General features: G+C 41.2%; 1 protein-coding gene across 4 annotated transcripts in view; it reads left to right on the top strand.

Annotated features, from left to right (window-relative positions):
• The window catches only part of Bdp1 (BDP1 general transcription factor IIIB subunit), an 88,374-nt gene that overhangs the window by 39,177 nt on the left and 30,720 nt on the right, over positions 1-18,477 (top strand). For all 4 annotated transcript variants that reach the window (XM_021180075.3, XM_029468190.2, XM_029468188.2 and 1 more), the window contains exons 17-25: positions 2,811-4,023; positions 4,822-5,003; positions 5,541-5,760; positions 8,084-8,265; positions 9,247-9,454; positions 11,314-11,459; positions 12,852-13,059; positions 13,264-13,448; positions 14,264-14,657. In XM_021180075.3, the coding sequence (XP_021035734.1) occupies positions 2,811-4,023; positions 4,822-5,003; positions 5,541-5,760; positions 8,084-8,265; positions 9,247-9,454; positions 11,314-11,459; positions 12,852-13,059; positions 13,264-13,448; positions 14,264-14,657 (2,938 nt within the window). The remainder of the gene's footprint in view (positions 1-2,810; positions 4,024-4,821; positions 5,004-5,540; positions 5,761-8,083; positions 8,266-9,246; positions 9,455-11,313; positions 11,460-12,851; positions 13,060-13,263; positions 13,449-14,263; positions 14,658-18,477) is intronic.

Below are 18,477 nucleotides of genomic sequence, written 5' to 3' on the forward strand. Positions count from 1 at the left end.
ACCACCTCGCCTCTGTGCATCTCAGTTTATATTGTGTCTATAAATAACTAAGGTGCTAGAGAGAAGGCTCAGCTGTTAAGATTGCTTACTGCTCTTGCAGAGGAGCCAGCTTCCATTCTAAGCCCCATACCACCCAGCATAACTGATTGCATTTCCAGTTCTAAGGCATTCGATGCCCTCTGGCCTCTGTAGGCCCTAGATTGCATGTGGTGTATATAAACACAGAGACACATACATTGAAAATAAATCTTAAAAAAAAAAAGGGGGTTGGGGGTTGGCAAGATTATTCACTGGATAAAGATGTACTTGTTTTCAAGTCTGATGACCTGATTTCGATCTCTGGGTCTCATGGAGAAAAACAGAAGAATTGCTGCCTATACATTGTCCTCTGGTCTCCATGTGCATTTGGGGGGTGCATGTGCCCTACCCTCATTTCGGGTGTAGCACTCAGCAGTCACTTATTTAGAACGCTTTGACAAGGTATGAGTCTCTGAAGTACCTGTTAACCAATGCAGAAAGAAACTTCTCTGCCCAAAGTTGACAGCAGCCCTAATAGCTATGTCTAAGCACAAACACGCAGAAGATAGTTGAATACCATATCTGTTTAGGGAAACAAAGAGTAGAAGGTTCCTAGCTGGGCCTATAGCCTCCTCAGGGATGGGCTTTTGAACAGATTTACAGTACAAAGCAGGAATTCCCTCCTGTCACTTAGGCCTTGGATCCAGTTAGAAAGTGATTAGTTCCCACACATGGCTTGGTGTGTCAATATGCCCACATGCATGCGAAGGCACACACATCTATTTTTTTTAAATTGTTTATTTTATGTATGTGAATACACTATAGCTGTATAGATGGTTGTAAGCCTTCATGTGGTTGTTGGGAATTGAGTTTTTAGGACCACTGCTCACTCTGCTCAACCCCAGTCACTCAGTCCCTGCTTGCTCCAGCCCAAAGACTTATTATTATACATAAGTACACTGTATCTGACTTCAGACACACTAGAAGAGGGTGTCAGATCTCATTATCATGTGGTTACTAGGATTTGAACTCAGGACCTACGGAAGAGCAGTCAGTGCTCTTACCCACTGAGCCATCTCACTAGCCCACACACATCTATCTTTATGACACTATTGCACCAGTGGGCACACCTTGCCAGGTAGGACAGTATTGCAGCTTCAGGGTTCACTGGGTAGGAACATTAATGACTTTCTTCTCCAGTGTGTGCATTAGCATCATCCCACACTATGAAAAGTAGGCAGCAGGGAGGAGGTTTTCTGCTCAGTTCCAGTTTGGTTTTTCTATGTCCTGCAGCCAGAGTGTGTTGTGTCTTCAGCAATAGGGTCTGACCATCCAGTTACGGTGAACAAGCAAGAGCAGTGGTGATAGCTTCTGTTGTTTAGGGGCCTCAGAAGTCTTCCTTGAAGTATCTCACATCTCTCACAGACTTTTCATTTAATAAGCCGTGTCCTTATTAGGAAAGCTTTGTCTGCCCAAAGAAGGTGCAGACCAAGTTAAAACTCCTTAACAGTGTGTGTGTGTGTGTGTGTGTGTGTGTGTGTGTAATTAGCTTACAAAGTAGTGAGTTTCTGTAGTGTTTTTTTTTTTTTTTTAATACTATCTTAGTTTTGGTTAATCTACTCATTCCATTTTCCTCTAACCCAACCCACACTTAACCCTTTAACTTTCAGTACTGGACTTCCCACCGTCATAGCACATATGTTCTATATTACCTGCTTCTTCTCTTCTCTTCTCTTCTCTTCTCTTCTCTTCTCTTCTCTTCTCTTCTCTTCTCTTCTCTTCTCTTCTTTTCTTTCTTTCTTTCTTTTTTTTAAGTTTATTTATTTATATATGTAAGTACACTGTAGCTATCTTCAGATACCCCAGAAGAGGGTGTAGATCTCATTACGTATGGTTGTGAGCCACCATGTGGTTGCTGGGATTTGAACTCAGGGCCTTTGGAAGAGCAGTCAGTGCTCTTAACCACGGATTCATCCCTCCAGCCCTATTACCTGCTTCTTTGTAGAAGTAAAAAGAATCATAAAAGAAAATCTTCTATCACTAATGTTAAACTTCCTTTTGTGATTTCTATTAAATTTTTACTTAATATTATCGACTATTAAAGTTCATGTTGGCTATAAATACCTCAATTAAATATAGTTTGAAAGCCTGTCTTATTCTGAAGGAGCTGCCGTGTGTGACTGTACTGGTTGGTTTTATGTGTCAGCAAGTGAGAGTCATCAGAGAGAAAGGTTCTTCATTTGTGACAAATAATCTTTCATAAGATCCAGCTATAAGATATTTTCTCAATTAGTGATCAATGGGAGAGGGCCCAGCCCATTGTGGATGGTGCCATTCCTTGGCTGTAGCGCTGAGGTCTATAAGCCAGCTGAGCAAGCCAAGAGAAGCAAGCCAGTAGGTAGCACCCAGCTATGGCTGCTGCATCAGCTCCTGCCTTTAGGTTCCAGCCCTGCTTGAGTTCCTGTCCCTACTTTCTCCAGTGATAGACTATGATCTGGAAGTATAAGCCAAATAAACCCTTTCTCCCCACAAGGTTTCTCTATATAAGCCTGGCTGTCCTGGAAATTACTTTTAGACCAGTTCGCCTCAAAGTCACAGAAATCTTCCTGCTCCTATGTCCCAAGTTCTAGAATTAAAGGCATGTGTCACTTTGCCTTGCAAATCTGTCTTTTTTTTTTTAAATTTGAGAGATTTTAGTGTTTCTATAGAGATTTCATACCTGTCATGTGTTCAGCAGGTAATCTGGATTAAAATTTGTCTCTTTTCATCTTTCTTGTTTTTTCTTTTTTTAGTATTCAAGAAGGTAATAAAGAAAACAAACGGAAACAAGTCCCAGTTCTAAGGACTAGATTCCAGAAACCAAAACCTAATACAGGAAGAAGAAGAAGAAGATCCTCCAAGGAAGGGATACCAGAGGAGACACCTATTTCTGGAGAAATAGCAGCAACTTGGGAAGAATTTCCGAGACCAGACCCTTCTCTGAGGGAGGAGATACTGAGTGTACCTCTTGCCCCTCTTTCTGCTACCGCTTCCACCAAGGACTCCGAGTCAGATGTGAAAGACAATGGCAGAAATGATACAGCTTCTAATGCGGAGATGTCAGAAATGACAGATGTCACTATGGAAATGGAGACAGGTTTGGAAACAATTGGAAGAGATACTTGCCCAGGGGAGATGGGAGCAGAAATGATTGACATCCCTATGGAAACAGAGGCAGGTTTGAAAGCATCTTTAAATGAGACTTCTTGTACGGAGAAGGTGCCAGAGCTTATTGATACCACTGGGGAAATTTGCACAAATTTGGGAGAAACTGGAAGAAAAGAAGTATTTTTACAGGAAAATGGCCCTAAGGAGGTCAGTCCAGTTAGTGAACCAGAGACAGGTTTGCAAGAAACTGGACAAGATTTGGGCACGACAGAGAGCACACCAGATACGACAGAGAGCACCGAAGAAAGGGAGGCATGCTCAGAGCAGACTGACAGACAAGAGAAAATCCCTGCACTGACAAAGGACGCAGAGGAGGCCAAAGCCAGCGGTGAAATGGAAACACCCCTGCAAGAGATTGGAGGAGGGACTTCCCAGAGAGAAAAGGCAGCAGGCGCTCCTGTGGAGCAGTCTGCCAGCGAGGAGGATCCACATGGCAGCGCATGCAGAGAGGAGGTGGCAGTGGAATCAAGCACTGCAGAAGGAAAGGAGCTGAACCTGAGGGAAACTGGAGAAGATGACCATGTCTCCTCGATGGTTGTGGTCTCAGGAGAAAAGACTGCCGTTGAGGAAACGAACGGAGATTCGAAAGAAACAGAAAGAGCGAGTTCTGTCTCTTGGGAGAGCGGATCTGAAGAGATCCAGGTCATGGAGGAAATGGTGGAAGACTTAGGAAAACCAGAAAAAATAGATGTTGCTCCAAGAGAAAGTGAACCAGAGCAACAGTCCTCAGGGCAGCCTGAGGCAGATGTCATTCTGAGCAGTAGTGACGGCAGCACTGGCTCTCCACAGGATGAAATGGTATGTGTTTCTCTGAGTAATTTTATTATTATTACCCATATGTACAAAAATTCTTAAAATCTCTAATAAAAATCAAAGTCCTTTCCAGTCCTATTTTTTTTTTCGTTTTAAGTTCTTGAAGTACCTTTTTATTCACTTAAAATTTTCAAAAGATTATTTTTTTTATTTTTTTTTTTTTTGGTTTTTCGAGACAGGGTTTCTCTGTGTAGCCCTGGCTGTCCTGGCACTCACTTTGTAGACCAGGCTGGCCTCAAACTCAGAAATCCGCCTGCCTCTGCCTCCCGAGTGCTGGGATTAAAGGCGTGTGTCACCACGCCCGGCCAAGATTATTTTTCTAATTATGAGAAAGTTACTAATCCTAATGGCAGTTTGAAATTACTTATTTAGATAAACTATGTTTACGAAATTAGCCTAAATTTGTACCAACCTTAGTTTAAATATAGGCTAAAATTATTTCCTATGGTCATATGAACTATATATTTTTATTCTCCTCGCCACATTAATGACTCTATTTTTAAACCTTTTAGTAAAAAATTCCTGTTGTTTGTAGTTCATACTCAACAGCATTTTTGAGGATTTCTTTTTAACATGTGTATATAGATGATTACATCTGTGGTTTAGAATAGTCAAAATATACAATGTGAAGGGAAGGCATTCCTAAAGTCTAACTTAATATTTGTGGGTTTTATATTTAAAACATTTTTAAATCACTGTTTTAGGAATAAACCTTTGTTTAAAATGTGTGAAATGTTTATAGAATTTCTGTTTAAGATGATATATTATGATTCTTTTCTCCAGAATATTAGCAGTAAAATATCAGTGATGCCTACACTTGTGGAAGAAAAAGAAACTACTGACAAGGATGTATCCAGCCACTTAGTTCATGTGGAGTCTTGCTCACAGAATTCGGGACACCATGAAACAGACCAAGGGATGCTGCTTCCAGATGCTCTAGAGCGGTTTTCAGATACTAACTTAAGGTACAAGTGGATAGGTCTGTGTGCCTTTAAAGAAAAAGAATGTAAAGTTCTGTTTGCAGATTATGTTGAAGTAAGTGAGCTTTCATGCCATAGTGTGTATAGGGTAGTGTTACAAGCTTTAAGGTCATTTATGGGAGATGGGGAGAGAGGATTAAGTCTATCTTGATAGCCAGAGGTGATACTTATTAACAAATTACACGTAACAAGTATTTAGAAATGAACATGGCCTGGATTGTACAACTCAGTGTTTTTCAGAATTTAATGAATAGTTCCATTTTTGTCTTCTTAAAAATTAGAATTAAGCAGATATGATGGTGCATACCCACACTCCCCAATTGTTAGGTGGAGGCAAAAGAGTGGAGGAGAATTGAAGGCCGGCCTGGCTTATGAGAACATATTCCAACTCAGCCTAGGTTATATGGGAAGACCCTTGTAAAAACAAAACAAAAGCAATTAGAAGGTTACTGCCAGCTCTAAGTTCCACTCACTTTCAAACTTCAGCACTTTCTGATCATGTTTATTAATGCTTTCCCAAAGCAAACCTCTTCCTCAAGAGCAGCAGCCACTTCAAGTGAAGCCAGCTCCTTTCCTGAGAAGTCGATTCAAAAAACCAAAACCAAACCTGTCAAGAGCAGCTGTAAAGAGAGCAACCATAGAAGCAGCACACTCTGTGCCTGGGAAGAAATCGGAAGCCTGCACAGTGGAGGCCGCCATGCTACAGCAGGACAGTGACCAAGCTGCTCTCTCTCCTCAACATGTGAGTGAGGATTAAGGTGGAGGTTAGCTTTGGGAGTTTTTCTTGTTATTATGGTTATTAAACCATTGCAAGTTTGTGTAATTTTTACTGTGGATGGTGTTCCATGCTTACTGTCATTATTCCATATCGTTTATGTCAACTATCTGGTGTCTGGTAGGCAGGCGTGGGTACATGTGTTCAGGATATCAGCTAAGATATTTAGACTCTACTTGATGTTTGGTTATGTCACCACAGCCAAGTAATGTAACAGGTTCCTCTCAAGGAAAAATGGGAATAACTTTGCTTTATTCCATTCTGTTACTAAGGTAACGTGACAAATGAAGTGCTAGGTATGAGTTGAAGGAAATACTTTGTCTCATTAACTGTATTTATAACAAGTTAAGATTGTATGTTAGAATTTAAACAGAATTAAAATTGAAATGTTAATATTAAAATCAGTGGTTCTTTCTTTTCTTTTTGTCCTTGTAGTCCTAAGGACCTTGCAGATGTTAGGACAACTTTCTGTCATTGAGCTAGATCCTCAGCCTTCTTTTTTTTTTTTTTTTTTTGGTTTTTCGAGACAGGGTTTCTCTGTATAGTCCTGGCTGTCCTGGAACTTACTCTGTAGACCAGGCTGGCCTCGAACTCAGAAATCCACCTGCCTCTGCCTCTCGAGTGCTGGGATTAAAGGTGTGAGCCACCACGCTCGGCTTGATCCTCAGCCTTCTTAACTTTTAAGATAAATTCTCTCAAAGTTTACCCAGGCTGGCTTTGAGATAACCCAGGGAAATCGGGAAATCTTGAACTTGTCATCTTCCTGTCTCCCAAGTAACTGGGATTACAGGTCTATATACCACCCGGCCTGGCTGAATTGAATGTATTTTGTTTTTTAAGATTTAGTTGTTTATGTATGCTCTGCCTGCATGTTTGTCTGAACACCAAAAGAGGGCATTAGATTTCACTACTATAGATTGTTGTGAGCCACCATGTGGTTGTTGGGAATTGAACTCACGACTTCTAGAAGAGTATCCAGTGCTCTTAACTGTTGAGCCCATCTCTCCAGCCCCAAATTGAATTTATTTTAAAGTACCTTTTACAATTAAAATTCATATTTTGCATTTTAGAATAATTTTCTTGATTTGTACTTCCTCCAACTTTATAAAGTTAAGCTACTTTTTCTGGTTTCTGTGTATGGGTGTTTAGCCATATGTGCAGTACCCACAGAAGCTAGAAAGGGTCCTCAGACCCCCTGGGGTTGGATTTTTACAGGTGGTTGTGAGCCACCACATGCTTGCTGTGGATAGATGCCGAGTCTCTGGAAGAGCAGCCAGTGCACTTAATGGCTGAGCCATCTCACCTGTCTGATAGAAAAACTGCTTTTATGAAATACTTTTTGTTACAAAATCTTTAATTTTAAGAATTATGTCTAGCCAGGCGTGGTGGTGCACCCCTTTAATCCCAGCACTCGGGAGGCAGAGGCAGGCGGATTTCTGAGTTGGAGGCCAGCCTGGTCTACAAAGTGAGTTCCAGGACAGCCAGGGCTATACAGAGAAACCCTGTCTTGAAAAACAAAAAACAAAACAAAACAAAAAAAAGAATTATGTCTGTAGTTCAAAACAAGAGAACCCCATATCCTGTTTCTTTCTCCTCCCTAATTAATGTGGCAATTGTGACTATATACATGTAGATGTATATAAGCGTTAACAGGCCACAATGACATCATCCCTTAGCAGCTGGTATTTCCATTTCATATAGTATTTTAAACCTCTTTTGGGCTTAGGACAAAGAAGAAACTTCTTAAAGTGGTTATGTGCTGGAATATATAAGGTTAAGCTTGAATGTGGTGCAGCGTGCGCTTTGTAGTTGTAGCTATTCAAGATGATGAAGCACAAGAGTGAGACCCTGTATCTTCATTGTGGTGGCACTTAGGGAAGTAGGGGACGTGAGTCTCTTGAGCTCCAGGCCAGCCAGACCTATACAGTCTATCTCAAAGGGAAGGAAGAAAGAAAAAGAAATTCAGATTTAGTTTAGTGGGTAGAATGTTTCTCTTGCATGCATGAGGACCTCATTTCAGTACTCAACAATGTCCTCCCCCCCAAATTTAATTTTCTATTGATATACTATGTTATGTCAGTGTTTTGTTCATTTTTTCTATTGGATGATGGTCCTGAATAAGTCATAGCTTTGTTCATGCAGGTTTCTGCACGTGTGTGAATGTTCTGTAAGGCGGGCTCTAGAAGTCGACCTGCTGCGCGGCAGACCCCCCCCCTTGTTACCCTCACAGAGTGGCTGCCTTAGTCTTACATTAACGCTGTGCCATTGGTTTTTCTTTTTAAACGTCTAGAATGTACCTTCCCTAATGGCATCAAGAGAAAATGATCAATCCGGTCATGAGGAGGAGGAGGGGGCTGCGATACTACCATGTATACAGACTGCAAAGGAGCCTTCACCGCCAAGTTCAAGTGACCCTAAAGAGGATTCTCAGTTAGCCCAACACCAGGAAAATGGCTTAGTTGTTCCTATTGGGTAAACAGTGATATTTCCTTAAAAATCTAAACTAAGAGAGGCTTTTCTTTGAAATATCTCTTTTTTTTTGTTTGTTTTGTTTTTTAATTAGGTATTTTCCTCATTTACATTTCCAATGCTATCCCAAAAGGCCCCCATACCCTTCCCCCCCTGAAATATCTCTTTATTTAAAAAAAAAAGTGGATAGAGAATAATTGGTCTAATTGATAAGGTAGGCCACTTAAAATGGAAAAATAGATGGAATTGAACATCTTTTAATGATATATTTATTTATTGTTAACTTTAAAATTTATGAAAAGTAGCATACTAAAAATATATATATATTATAAATTCTTTGACTTTTAAAAAGTTGGCAAAATATATACATAAATTAAAATTTACTATTTTTAGTTGTTCAAACAGAGTGACATAAATCATTGTTTTATGGGCAACACCTCTGTCCGTCCGTCCGTCCATCCATCCATCCATCCATCCATCCATCCATCCCAGAACACTGTTTTCTTTTTCATAAACCTTTTAATGAAACTTTGCATTCAGTAAACATCACTTCCACTCTCCCTCTTCTCCTCTTTTTTTGGTCCTTGGCCTCTGCCATTCTGTCCTCTGACTTTTACACATTTGGTTATGTTAGGCATACCATATAAGCTTATTAACATTTGAGAATTGAATGAGCTTCCTCTGCCTGACTATCTCACCCCTTATTTATTACTCTTGACTGTGCTAGGTTTAAATCTAAGACTGTACACTAGCCATGGCCTTGCCTTCCATTTTGCTACATTTCAAACCTGAAATAACTTTTGCCCCCCTATGGCTTTCCTAACTTTGATACCATATTTTTGTAGTGAGAAGATACTGTCCTTGAATAATTTGAAAAATATTTTTATAGGAGTTTATTAGAGGAAATTCAAGGTGCATGTTCTTAGAGTTGTCAACTTCTTGTAGTCAAACTCCCTCTGCTTCCCCCTTTTTTTTTTTTTCTAGGACTTCAATGATGAATACGGTCACACAAGAAACAAGGCAAAATGTTGTCCAGACTACTCTCCCAGTGAGGGGTCGACTTCAGAGACCAAGACCAAATGTGCAAAAGGCCAGACAGAGGCAAATAGTAGAAAAAGGCGAAGCGCGAGACATAGCTAAGAATGAAGGACCAGAACTGCAAAAAGACGAGACTAGAACATGCCTGACTGTGGTGAGAGAATTGATCTGCAACTACCTGATCCTTAATGCATGCTGAGACAGCAAATGGTAGCTCAGCCTGGGCCTGTCCTGTCACATTCTGCTCAGTTAATACATGATGAGTCCAACTCTGTTTCATATTTCCTGCTGAGTTTGCGCTGACGCTTTTGTCACTTTGTCTTAGTAGTGTAGTAACTAACCTCTCTCAGGAAACAGCAGTTAGGTCATTTCTGCTGCATAAATAAGTATACTGTTTGGGCTGTTTAACCCTTTAAGACTCTTTTACCCTTTTAGACAGTGTCTCCTTATTTAGCTGAGACTAGCCTTTATCCTCTGGCCTCATCTTCCTGAGTGCTTCAAGCACAGAAATACACCATCATTCCATTCTGCTTAACTTTAATTTCTTGCTTTTTCTTTTGTGTTCAGTGTATGGCTGAGGCTGCCTTTGAATTTCTGATCCACGCTTTTGCTTCCACATGCTGCAATTCTAGGGCTATGCCACTGTGTCCAGCTTTACCTAGGCTTTCAGTTTACTTTTAACATTTACCTATGCATTTGTGTGGTCAGAGGACAACATGTGGGAGTCTGTTCTTTCCTTTTATCCCATGAATTCTGAGGATTGGAGATGCTTAGTGCTTTAAATTTATTATTTTATTTTATTTTTTTATTTTTTTCTGAGTCGTTTGGCTGGCCCTTAATTTCTTAGTAAGTCTTTTAGAATTAGAAAAAAAAAATTAAGTCCCCAAAATGTTATTTTTAAACTAGTCTTGTTTATGTTCTTTTCTCTGGGTAAAACCAGGGGACAGGTTGACACCCAGAGAGAAACTTTACCTTCTCAAAAGAGGGGGCATAGGAGGAAGACTGTGTGAGGGGGTACTGGGAGGAGAGGAAGGGCTCATATTGGGAAAGTGAATAAATAAATTTTAAAAAGAGATGAAACCTAGATTAAAAGTCATTGTGATCCTCATTTGAACAAAATACACTCCTAAAAAAGCTATTAAACTTTTGGTGCTGAGGATCAAACCCAGAGCTGTGTGCACGCTGGGCGTGTGGTGTGAAATCGAATTCCAGTCCTACTCAGTACAGATTATCTTTAGAGCAGTATGTGCAGATGTGATGAGTGTACATATTTATTTGGGCATGTGCACAGGTGCATGTAGGTACGGGACAAAGGGTATAGATGGTATATTTCTTTATTTTTGACACAGGGTCTTTCACTGACCCTGGATGCTATGGCTTTAGCTAAATGGGCTCCTCGTGAGCTCCAGGGATCCACTGTCCATTTGTGACTCTGGTGCTGGGTTACAAATGTGCTCTGCTGCATTTGCCTCACGTAGGTGCTGGGTATCCCAACTCAGATCCTCGTATTTGTTGAGCAGGTGCTCTCACCTACCGAATCCTCATTCCAGCCCCCTCTGGCACTTTTATAGTATTATGTCTGCATGGCACTGTAGTAAGTCATTGTACTTCTTGCTCAGAATGGGGTGACCTTGTTTTGGCTGTAAATCATGAATACTGGATGCCCAGTTCAGGTCATAATTTTTAAAACCTAAGTGGCTTAGGCATATGGCACAATGACAGTGCATGCAGATCTTTCAGGTTCAGTCCCAGCATCCCAGAGAGGAGAAATAGAAATGCGAATATTCATTCTTTGATTAAAACGTTTTAAGACATTTTATGGTTAAATATTAAATCTCATGCCAGGGGGTGGTGGCTAACACCTTTAATTTCATGCTCTCTAGGGGCAGAGGCAGGTGGTTCTCTGAGTTTGAGGCCAGCCTGGTCTACAGAGTGAGTTCCAGTGGGCTACAAAGAAACCCTCACTCAAAAAACAAAACAATAAAACAATCTCACTCGGCTTCGTCTTTTCAGGCAAACTCTTCCCACATTGAAAGTGGAGTTGCAGTTGACATGTCCCCCAGAGTGTCACAGTGCCAAGTGAGTGAAAGTCAAGGCCACGCAGATCCTGTAGAAAACTTAAGTGTTAACAAAGCCAGCGTTGTTCATGAACAGATGAGGTGAGTCTAGTTTTCATGAGAAAAGCATGAACCATGTCAAACACAGTTTCTGATTGTTTCATACTTGGTTTTATTCAAAGACATTCTGCGTTGCTCTTGTGTTTTCTGGGGCCTTTTCATGCCAGGCAAGCGTTGTACTACTCTTATGTTCTCTGAAACAGAACTTTGCTAAGTTGTCCAGGTTGGCTTTAAACTTGCTTATAGGCCAGACAAACCATAATTTGTGATGCTGCTGTTTCAGCCTTAGTAGCTGAGATGAAGCTGTGCCAGCAGTCCTGGTTTAAAATTGCCTCAGTCTGTATAGGGTGTGGTGGCTTGTGCCTTTAATTTTAGCACTTGGGAGGCAGAGGCAGGAGCTTTCTGAGTTCAAGTGCAGCCAGGACTATGTATAGAAACTCTGTCTCAAAAAAAAAAAAAAAAAAAACCCAACTTACCCAAACCCAACTTGTTCCTTATCTTTAGGCTCATAAGTTTGTTGTCTCCTTTGAACTTAGTAATATTTTACTCTTAACTATGTTTTAAACTTTATTTCATTATTTTGTGGTTAGAGGTGTATGATCAGATGACAGCTTTCAGGAGTTGGTTCTCTTCCTTCACCTTATGGGAATTGAACTTAGCCAGCGTTAGTGGCAAGTGCCTTTCCCTACTGGGCCACTGGGCTAGTCCCTATACTTAACTGTGTTTTCAGAGTTACATGACAGTTTTCCTTGTAGGTGGACCCTTATGGCTCCGCTATTGGGCTACATCCTCAGCCGTGGTTTAAAAAAATTTCTATCCCTGTACTGATTTTTGAGTATCCTAATTCACATCCTAGCCAGTTACTGAGAATTTCCCCAAAGTCCTTAGGTATTTCAGCTACCTTGGTAGCTTTGGCTTTCTTTGAATCTTTAAACCATGGTTTTGTTTTGTTTTGTTTCCTCCTGAAATGGTTTATGTTAACCTTAAGATACTGCAAGATCTTCCCATGAGCTTTCAGGAATGTGGTGTGATAGACTGTCAAACAAGGCCATTGTATATTTATTTGTTCATGTGTTGGAGCCTATTTGAGGCTTTTATTTAAAGTGCTGTTATGCAACCTGTGTTCAGCTACTGTAACAAGTGTGTGTCTGATTTTTTTTCTCTGTAAATTAAAGTTATATGAAACCAGGCTAGAACTAGTGAACAAAAATAATAAAGATTAATACTATAAACTGTTTCCCAGGCTATACAGAAAATGTTAAAATCTTTTATGTTTTGTTTCAGATACAAAATGCAATGTTTCATTTTGCATGCTCTGTTTTATTTCCAATTTATATATAATCCTTTGAACGTAACATCAATTTGAATCCAGAATTGTTTATTGTACATTGATGAAACGTTTTGGTCTTCATCATAATTTGTACTTCATTCTAGGCATGAAAATAAACCGTATGTTCCTAGTCCAGCACTGCTGATAAGAAGGCGGTTCCAAAAGGCTAAACCAAATTTAGGAGGAGCACGCCGTAAGGATGAGCAAGCAGGTGTAGAGACAGGCCAGACGGATAAGAGCACAGCACTAACAGCAGAAGATCACCTGCTGCAGAAGGGAGACTGTGACACCCATCTTCCTCTGCAGGCGAGGGTGAGTCTGCTGTGCCAGGGCACGAAGGAGAGCAGTGGTGAGAGACTCACGTGTGTGCTGCACACACTTACGACATCACAGCTTATATAGATTGAAAATTGACCACCTGTGGCTTCTCACGTTTTAGGAGACTAGGCCAGACTGCTAAACCATATTGATATACATTGTATCCATGGTAATGTTATCTTTATTTTTTTCTTTAAGGAAAAGGCAGATATGCTTCTGGAGGTTTCAGTGAGAAAAGAGTGTGTACATTCTGAAGAGTCGGGTTCTGACGGAAATGATGCTCAGCTGAACGCTGGACCATCAGAAGGTTCCAAGGATGAGACTGTGAAAGAGCAGCCTCCATCTTCGGGGCTTGAAGAGCAGAGTCTCAGTAAACCAATTAGGTAATTTGTTTATATTAGAGACTCAGAACAAGCACTTACTTCTTAAAGAAGTTCTACCTTAATACACTGTTTTTTATTTACAAGTACTTATAACAATGTACATTTTTTTCCTGATCAAAAGATAGTGTGCCTTACCTTGCTAATTAGAATGTTAGTGCTTGTCTGGCTGTAAACAATAACAAAGGGTACTTTCAGGTTTTAAGAAAGTCGGAAGAAACCTCGAACTCAGAAACCCGCCTGCCTCTGCCTCCTAATCTACATACCGGACATGATAAACCAGTTCCATTGTTTGATTTCATAGTCATTATTGATTGGTTCCCTGTATTTTATTTGTTTTTCTTTTAGTTATTTCTAATTTGTGATTATTTTATCTCAGTCATCATATCATGGTTATTAGACTAGGATTAAGAATTTATTATGTAGAAAAAAAACCCTTACTCTGCAATATTTCTAGATATATAAGTAAGAATTCACTCTGAATAAGATGCTAAGTTGTAGTCAGTTCCTTTTTTATTTTCATTTTAAAAGAATGGGTGGGGCTGGGCATACAGTTCGTGAACACATTTGTGTATGACTTTTGAGGCCTTAGGTTCAGTTCTAATGTCATAAAGTGAGATGGCATAGCATCATCCTCATTGTCATTGTTGGGAGTTGAATTAAGACTTTCCATGCTGGGTAGCGCCCTACCACTGAGCTACAGCCTTAGCTCGGGCTCTTTATTTAGTGGCTGGAACTGAGATTTTACTGTGAACAGTAAGGCTTTCATTGAGATTATCCTGGTGCTTACACGATGATAACTGTTACTCTGGTTACAGATCCAGCTGTCCACAACTATTGAAAGAATCAAGCTATCCCAAGACTGTTTCGAGTCGAAGAACACCTCTCTCTTCTGCCTCTGAGTGTGAGATAGAGCACAGTTGGAAAAGAACACAGAGGAAGACGAAACCAAATGTGACCAAAGGGCGTGGATCAAAACGAATTCGAGGTAAGACTGCTAAGAAGGAACCTAGAGCTTCCAAGTCCATGTTGGTGACTCTTCGGGCTTCTCAGAAAGAGGATGAAGATGATGCTGAGGATTTTGATTCTGACTATGAGGAAGAAACCTATCATCTTGCCCCAGAAGAATTAAGCAAAGCACCAGTGTTTGTACCTGTTGGTCTCAGATCCCCTGAACCAGTTTCTGCTCAGATCGAGGAAACAATGGAAGAGGTAGTTTGTGTTTTGTTTTGTTTTTTCAATTTCTGGCACTTTCACCCCTTTAATGGATGATTGTTTCTTCTCTTAGATTTATTAGAGTCTGAAGAGTTCTTTCTCTAAACATCCAATGTCAAAAGTAATTATTTGGGACTTAGTGAACCGTAAGGAACACAGCGGGAGTGGCCTGTATGGCCGGCACTCAGTTGTCATGTCCTTACTCCACAGGGGCTACGATAGAAAACTGCTTATCCTTGTATCTGTAAGCTACTTAATCTGGCTTTTGACTAATTTGAAAAAAGTCTTGGCAGGTGTTTTCTATGTTTGTTTGGTAAAGGAGATAGAATCAATCTCTTTCCTCTTCTCTTTGTTGCTTTTGAGGCAGGGTCTCATGTATCTCACGTTGCACATTGGCCTTCAAATGTGCTGTGTGGTCCAGGATGACCTTAAGGTTCTGGTCCTCCTGTGTCCACCTCTCCAGTGCTGGGATTACAGTCATGTGCTACTACATCTGCTTTAAAAGGGTTGCAGATAGAACCTCCAGCTTCGTGTTTGTGAGGCGAGGACTTTACAGCAGCTGCATCCTCAGCCTCTCCCCTCCCTGCTTTCTTTTTTTTTTTTTTTACAATCTATTTTTTTTTATTACGTATTTTCCTCAATTACATTTCCAATGCTATCCCAAAAGTCCCCCATACCCCCCACCCCCACTTCCCTACCCACCCATTCCCATTCTTTTGGCCCTGGCATTCCCCTGTATTGGGGCATATAAAATTTGCAAGTCCAATGGGCCTCTCTTTCCAGTGATGGCCGACTAGGCCATCTTTTGATACATATGCAGCTAGAGACAAGAGCTCCGGGGTACTGGTTAGTTCATCATGTTGTTCCCCCTATAGGGTTGCATATCCCTTTAGCTCCTTGGGTACTTTCTCTAGCTTCTCCATTGGGAGCCCTGTGATCCATCCAATAGCTGACAGTGAGCATCCACTTCTGTGTTTGTTTGGCCCCGGCATAGTTTCACCCCTCCCTGCTTTCTTACTCAGTTTATCACTACCCTCCATCCACGAAAACTCATCTTTCCAAACTGGAACTCTTGTTTCTAATACAGTCTAGGTTGGCTTTGATTTCTAATCCTCCTACATCTGCCTCCCAAATGCTGGAATTGTGTGGTGCTGGAGGTGGGCCCCTGGACTTTTACATAGTTGGCATAATCACTATCAGCTGAGCCACATCCCCAGTCCCTGCTTCCGTACTTCTCTGCTCTTAGTTCTTTTGGAAGTGGATTTGCTAGAATACTTGGTAATTTCGTATTTAAGTGGTTTCTTTTTGTTGTTTTGTTTTGTTTTTTAAGCAAAAAACCTGACTACATCATTTTCCTTTGTCAAAGGTTTTAATTTCTATCTTTATCACCATTCACTTCTCACTTCATCCATTCTCACTTCTGTCTTTTTTCTCCTTTCCACTCCCTGGCCTTTCATGATAAGTAGTCATTCTACAGCTACAGTATGCCCCATTCTTGGCTTTGTTTTGTTTTCTTTTGTTTGGTGATGGCACATGCCTTTAGTTCCAGCACTCAGGAGGCAGAGGCAGAGAGACAGAGGCAGCAGCAGATGGGTCTCTCTGAATTTGAGACTAGCCTGATATACAGAGCAAGTTCTAGGACAGCCAGGGCTGCACAGAGAAGCCCTTGTTTCAAAAGTTTAGGGGAAACAACCCCTCTGTGGTCGTTCTAAGGAAGCGGGAATGGAACAGAAGAGCGTGCTTTGCCTCCTTGTCTTAGCTGTGGCCTTACGGTCCCACTGTGTGCTTTAGAGTTCCCTGTTCTCATTCAATCCTTCGTCAATTAGCTGCTTGGATAGTGTCCTAGTTAGGGTTTTACTGCTGTGAACAGACACCATGACCAAGGCAAGTCTTATAAAAACAACATTTAATTGGGGCTGGCTTACAGGTTCAGAGGTTCAGTCCATTATCATCAAGGCATCAAGGTGGGAGCATGGCAGTATCCAGGCAGGCATGGCACAGGAGGAGCTGAGAGTTCTGTCTTCATCCAAAGGTTGCTAGTGGAAGACTGACTTCCAGGCAACTAGAGTGAGGATCTTATACCCACACCCACAGTGACACACCCATTCCAACCAGGTCACACCTATTCCAACAAGGCCACACCTTCAGATGGTGCCACTCCCTGGTCCAAGGATATACAAACCATCACATTCCACTCCCTGGTCCCCATAGACTTGTTCAAACACATGAGTCTATGGGGACCATACTTAAACATAGCATAATGCAAAATGCATTTAGTCCAACTTTCAAAGTCCTCATAGTCTATAGCAGTCACAACAATGTTAAAAGTCCAAAGTTCAAGGTCTCTTCTGAGATTCATCCAACTTAATTAACTGTAATCTCCAGAGCAAGGCAGGAAACCAGCTGTGCAAACTCCAAACTCTGCATCTCCATGGCTGATGTCAAAGTGGTCTTCAGATCTCCACTCCTTTATCATCTTTGTTGACTGCAACAAACTGCTTTCTACTAGGCTGGTTCAACTCCCTGTTAGCAGCTTTCCTCAGCATGGCTCTGGCATCTTTAACACCTTTGAGTCTCCAAGGCAATTTCAATGTTACAGCTTCTTGTTTCAGTGTCTGGGATTCCACTTGATCTTTCTAAGAGCTGGCATCACTTTTCCAGCTCTGCCCTCTGTAGCACTCTAAGCTCAGGTTGATCCACTCCACTACGGCTGCTGTTCTTGGTGATCACTCCATGGTACTGACATCTCCAATACACTGGGGTATTCCATACCAACTAGGCTTCACCAATAGCCTCTCATAGGCTCTCTTCAGGGTTCCAAGCCTCAAATCCTTTGCATGACCCCTTCAGTCCTAAGCCATCAACTACAGCTGAGGCTTCACCTTCTCCAATGGCCTTCCCTGGACTCTCACAGTGCTAAGCCTCAGCTTCTCTCCATTATCCCTTCATTCCTTCGCAAGCAGTACCACCTGAGTGACTCTTACACATTACCAAGTCCAGCCGCAGCATGAGGTAAAACCTTGGTTATCTCTGAAACACAGCTTCTTTGTGCTCCCAGCAAACAATTTCCAGAAGATTTCACCTCAGTGATGCTGGTCTCTTCTTAATCACTGCTAATTCCTTAGCTCCAGCTAACCAGCATCAATTTTCCCAGTAGTTCCTTCCATTCTTAACTCTAGAGCCAGAGCCACATGGCTGAAGCTGCCGAGTTCTGCTGCTTACAGGAACTAGAACATGATCCCCTTGTACTATTACATTATCACTAGCTTTATGTTTTCTAAATCCTTCACTGCCTAAGCTTGGCTATCCTGGTTAGTGCTCTGTAGATTGACCTTGAATGCAGAGATCAGCATGCCAGTCTCCTGAGATTAAAGGTGTGTACCACCATGCCTGGATTTAATTTAGCTGGGTAGGATCCCCAAGGTCCCACTCCCTTAATCTGTTATCTCCTAGAACACAGGATTTTGCTCCATTTCACTTCCTGGTATGCCTTTAATACTCGAACCATATATTTTATATTTGGCCTTTCTAAGCTTGCTATGCTTGTTCAAACTTCTCTTTGTGAGACTTAACCAGAGACCAGAGTCTCTGCTGGGCTTTTTTGAAACTTCCTTTGTCAATGCAATTAATGCAATTAATCCAAGTCTCTTCACCTTAGCCTCAGGCAAACTTTTCAGACAAGGGTAAAAAGTAGCCACATTCTTCACCAAAATACCACAAAACCAGTCTTTATGCCACATTCTGAAATTCTTCTCCTTTGAAATCTCTTGGGCCAGGTCAACACAGTTCAAATCACTCCCAGCAACAAAATCTTCCA

This window comes from Mus caroli, unplaced genomic scaffold (genome assembly GCF_978045245.1).
Source record: "Mus caroli unplaced genomic scaffold, Mus_caroli_1 scaffold_15, whole genome shotgun sequence".
In the NCBI taxonomy this organism is placed as follows: Eukaryota; Metazoa; Chordata; class Mammalia; order Rodentia; family Muridae; genus Mus; species Mus caroli.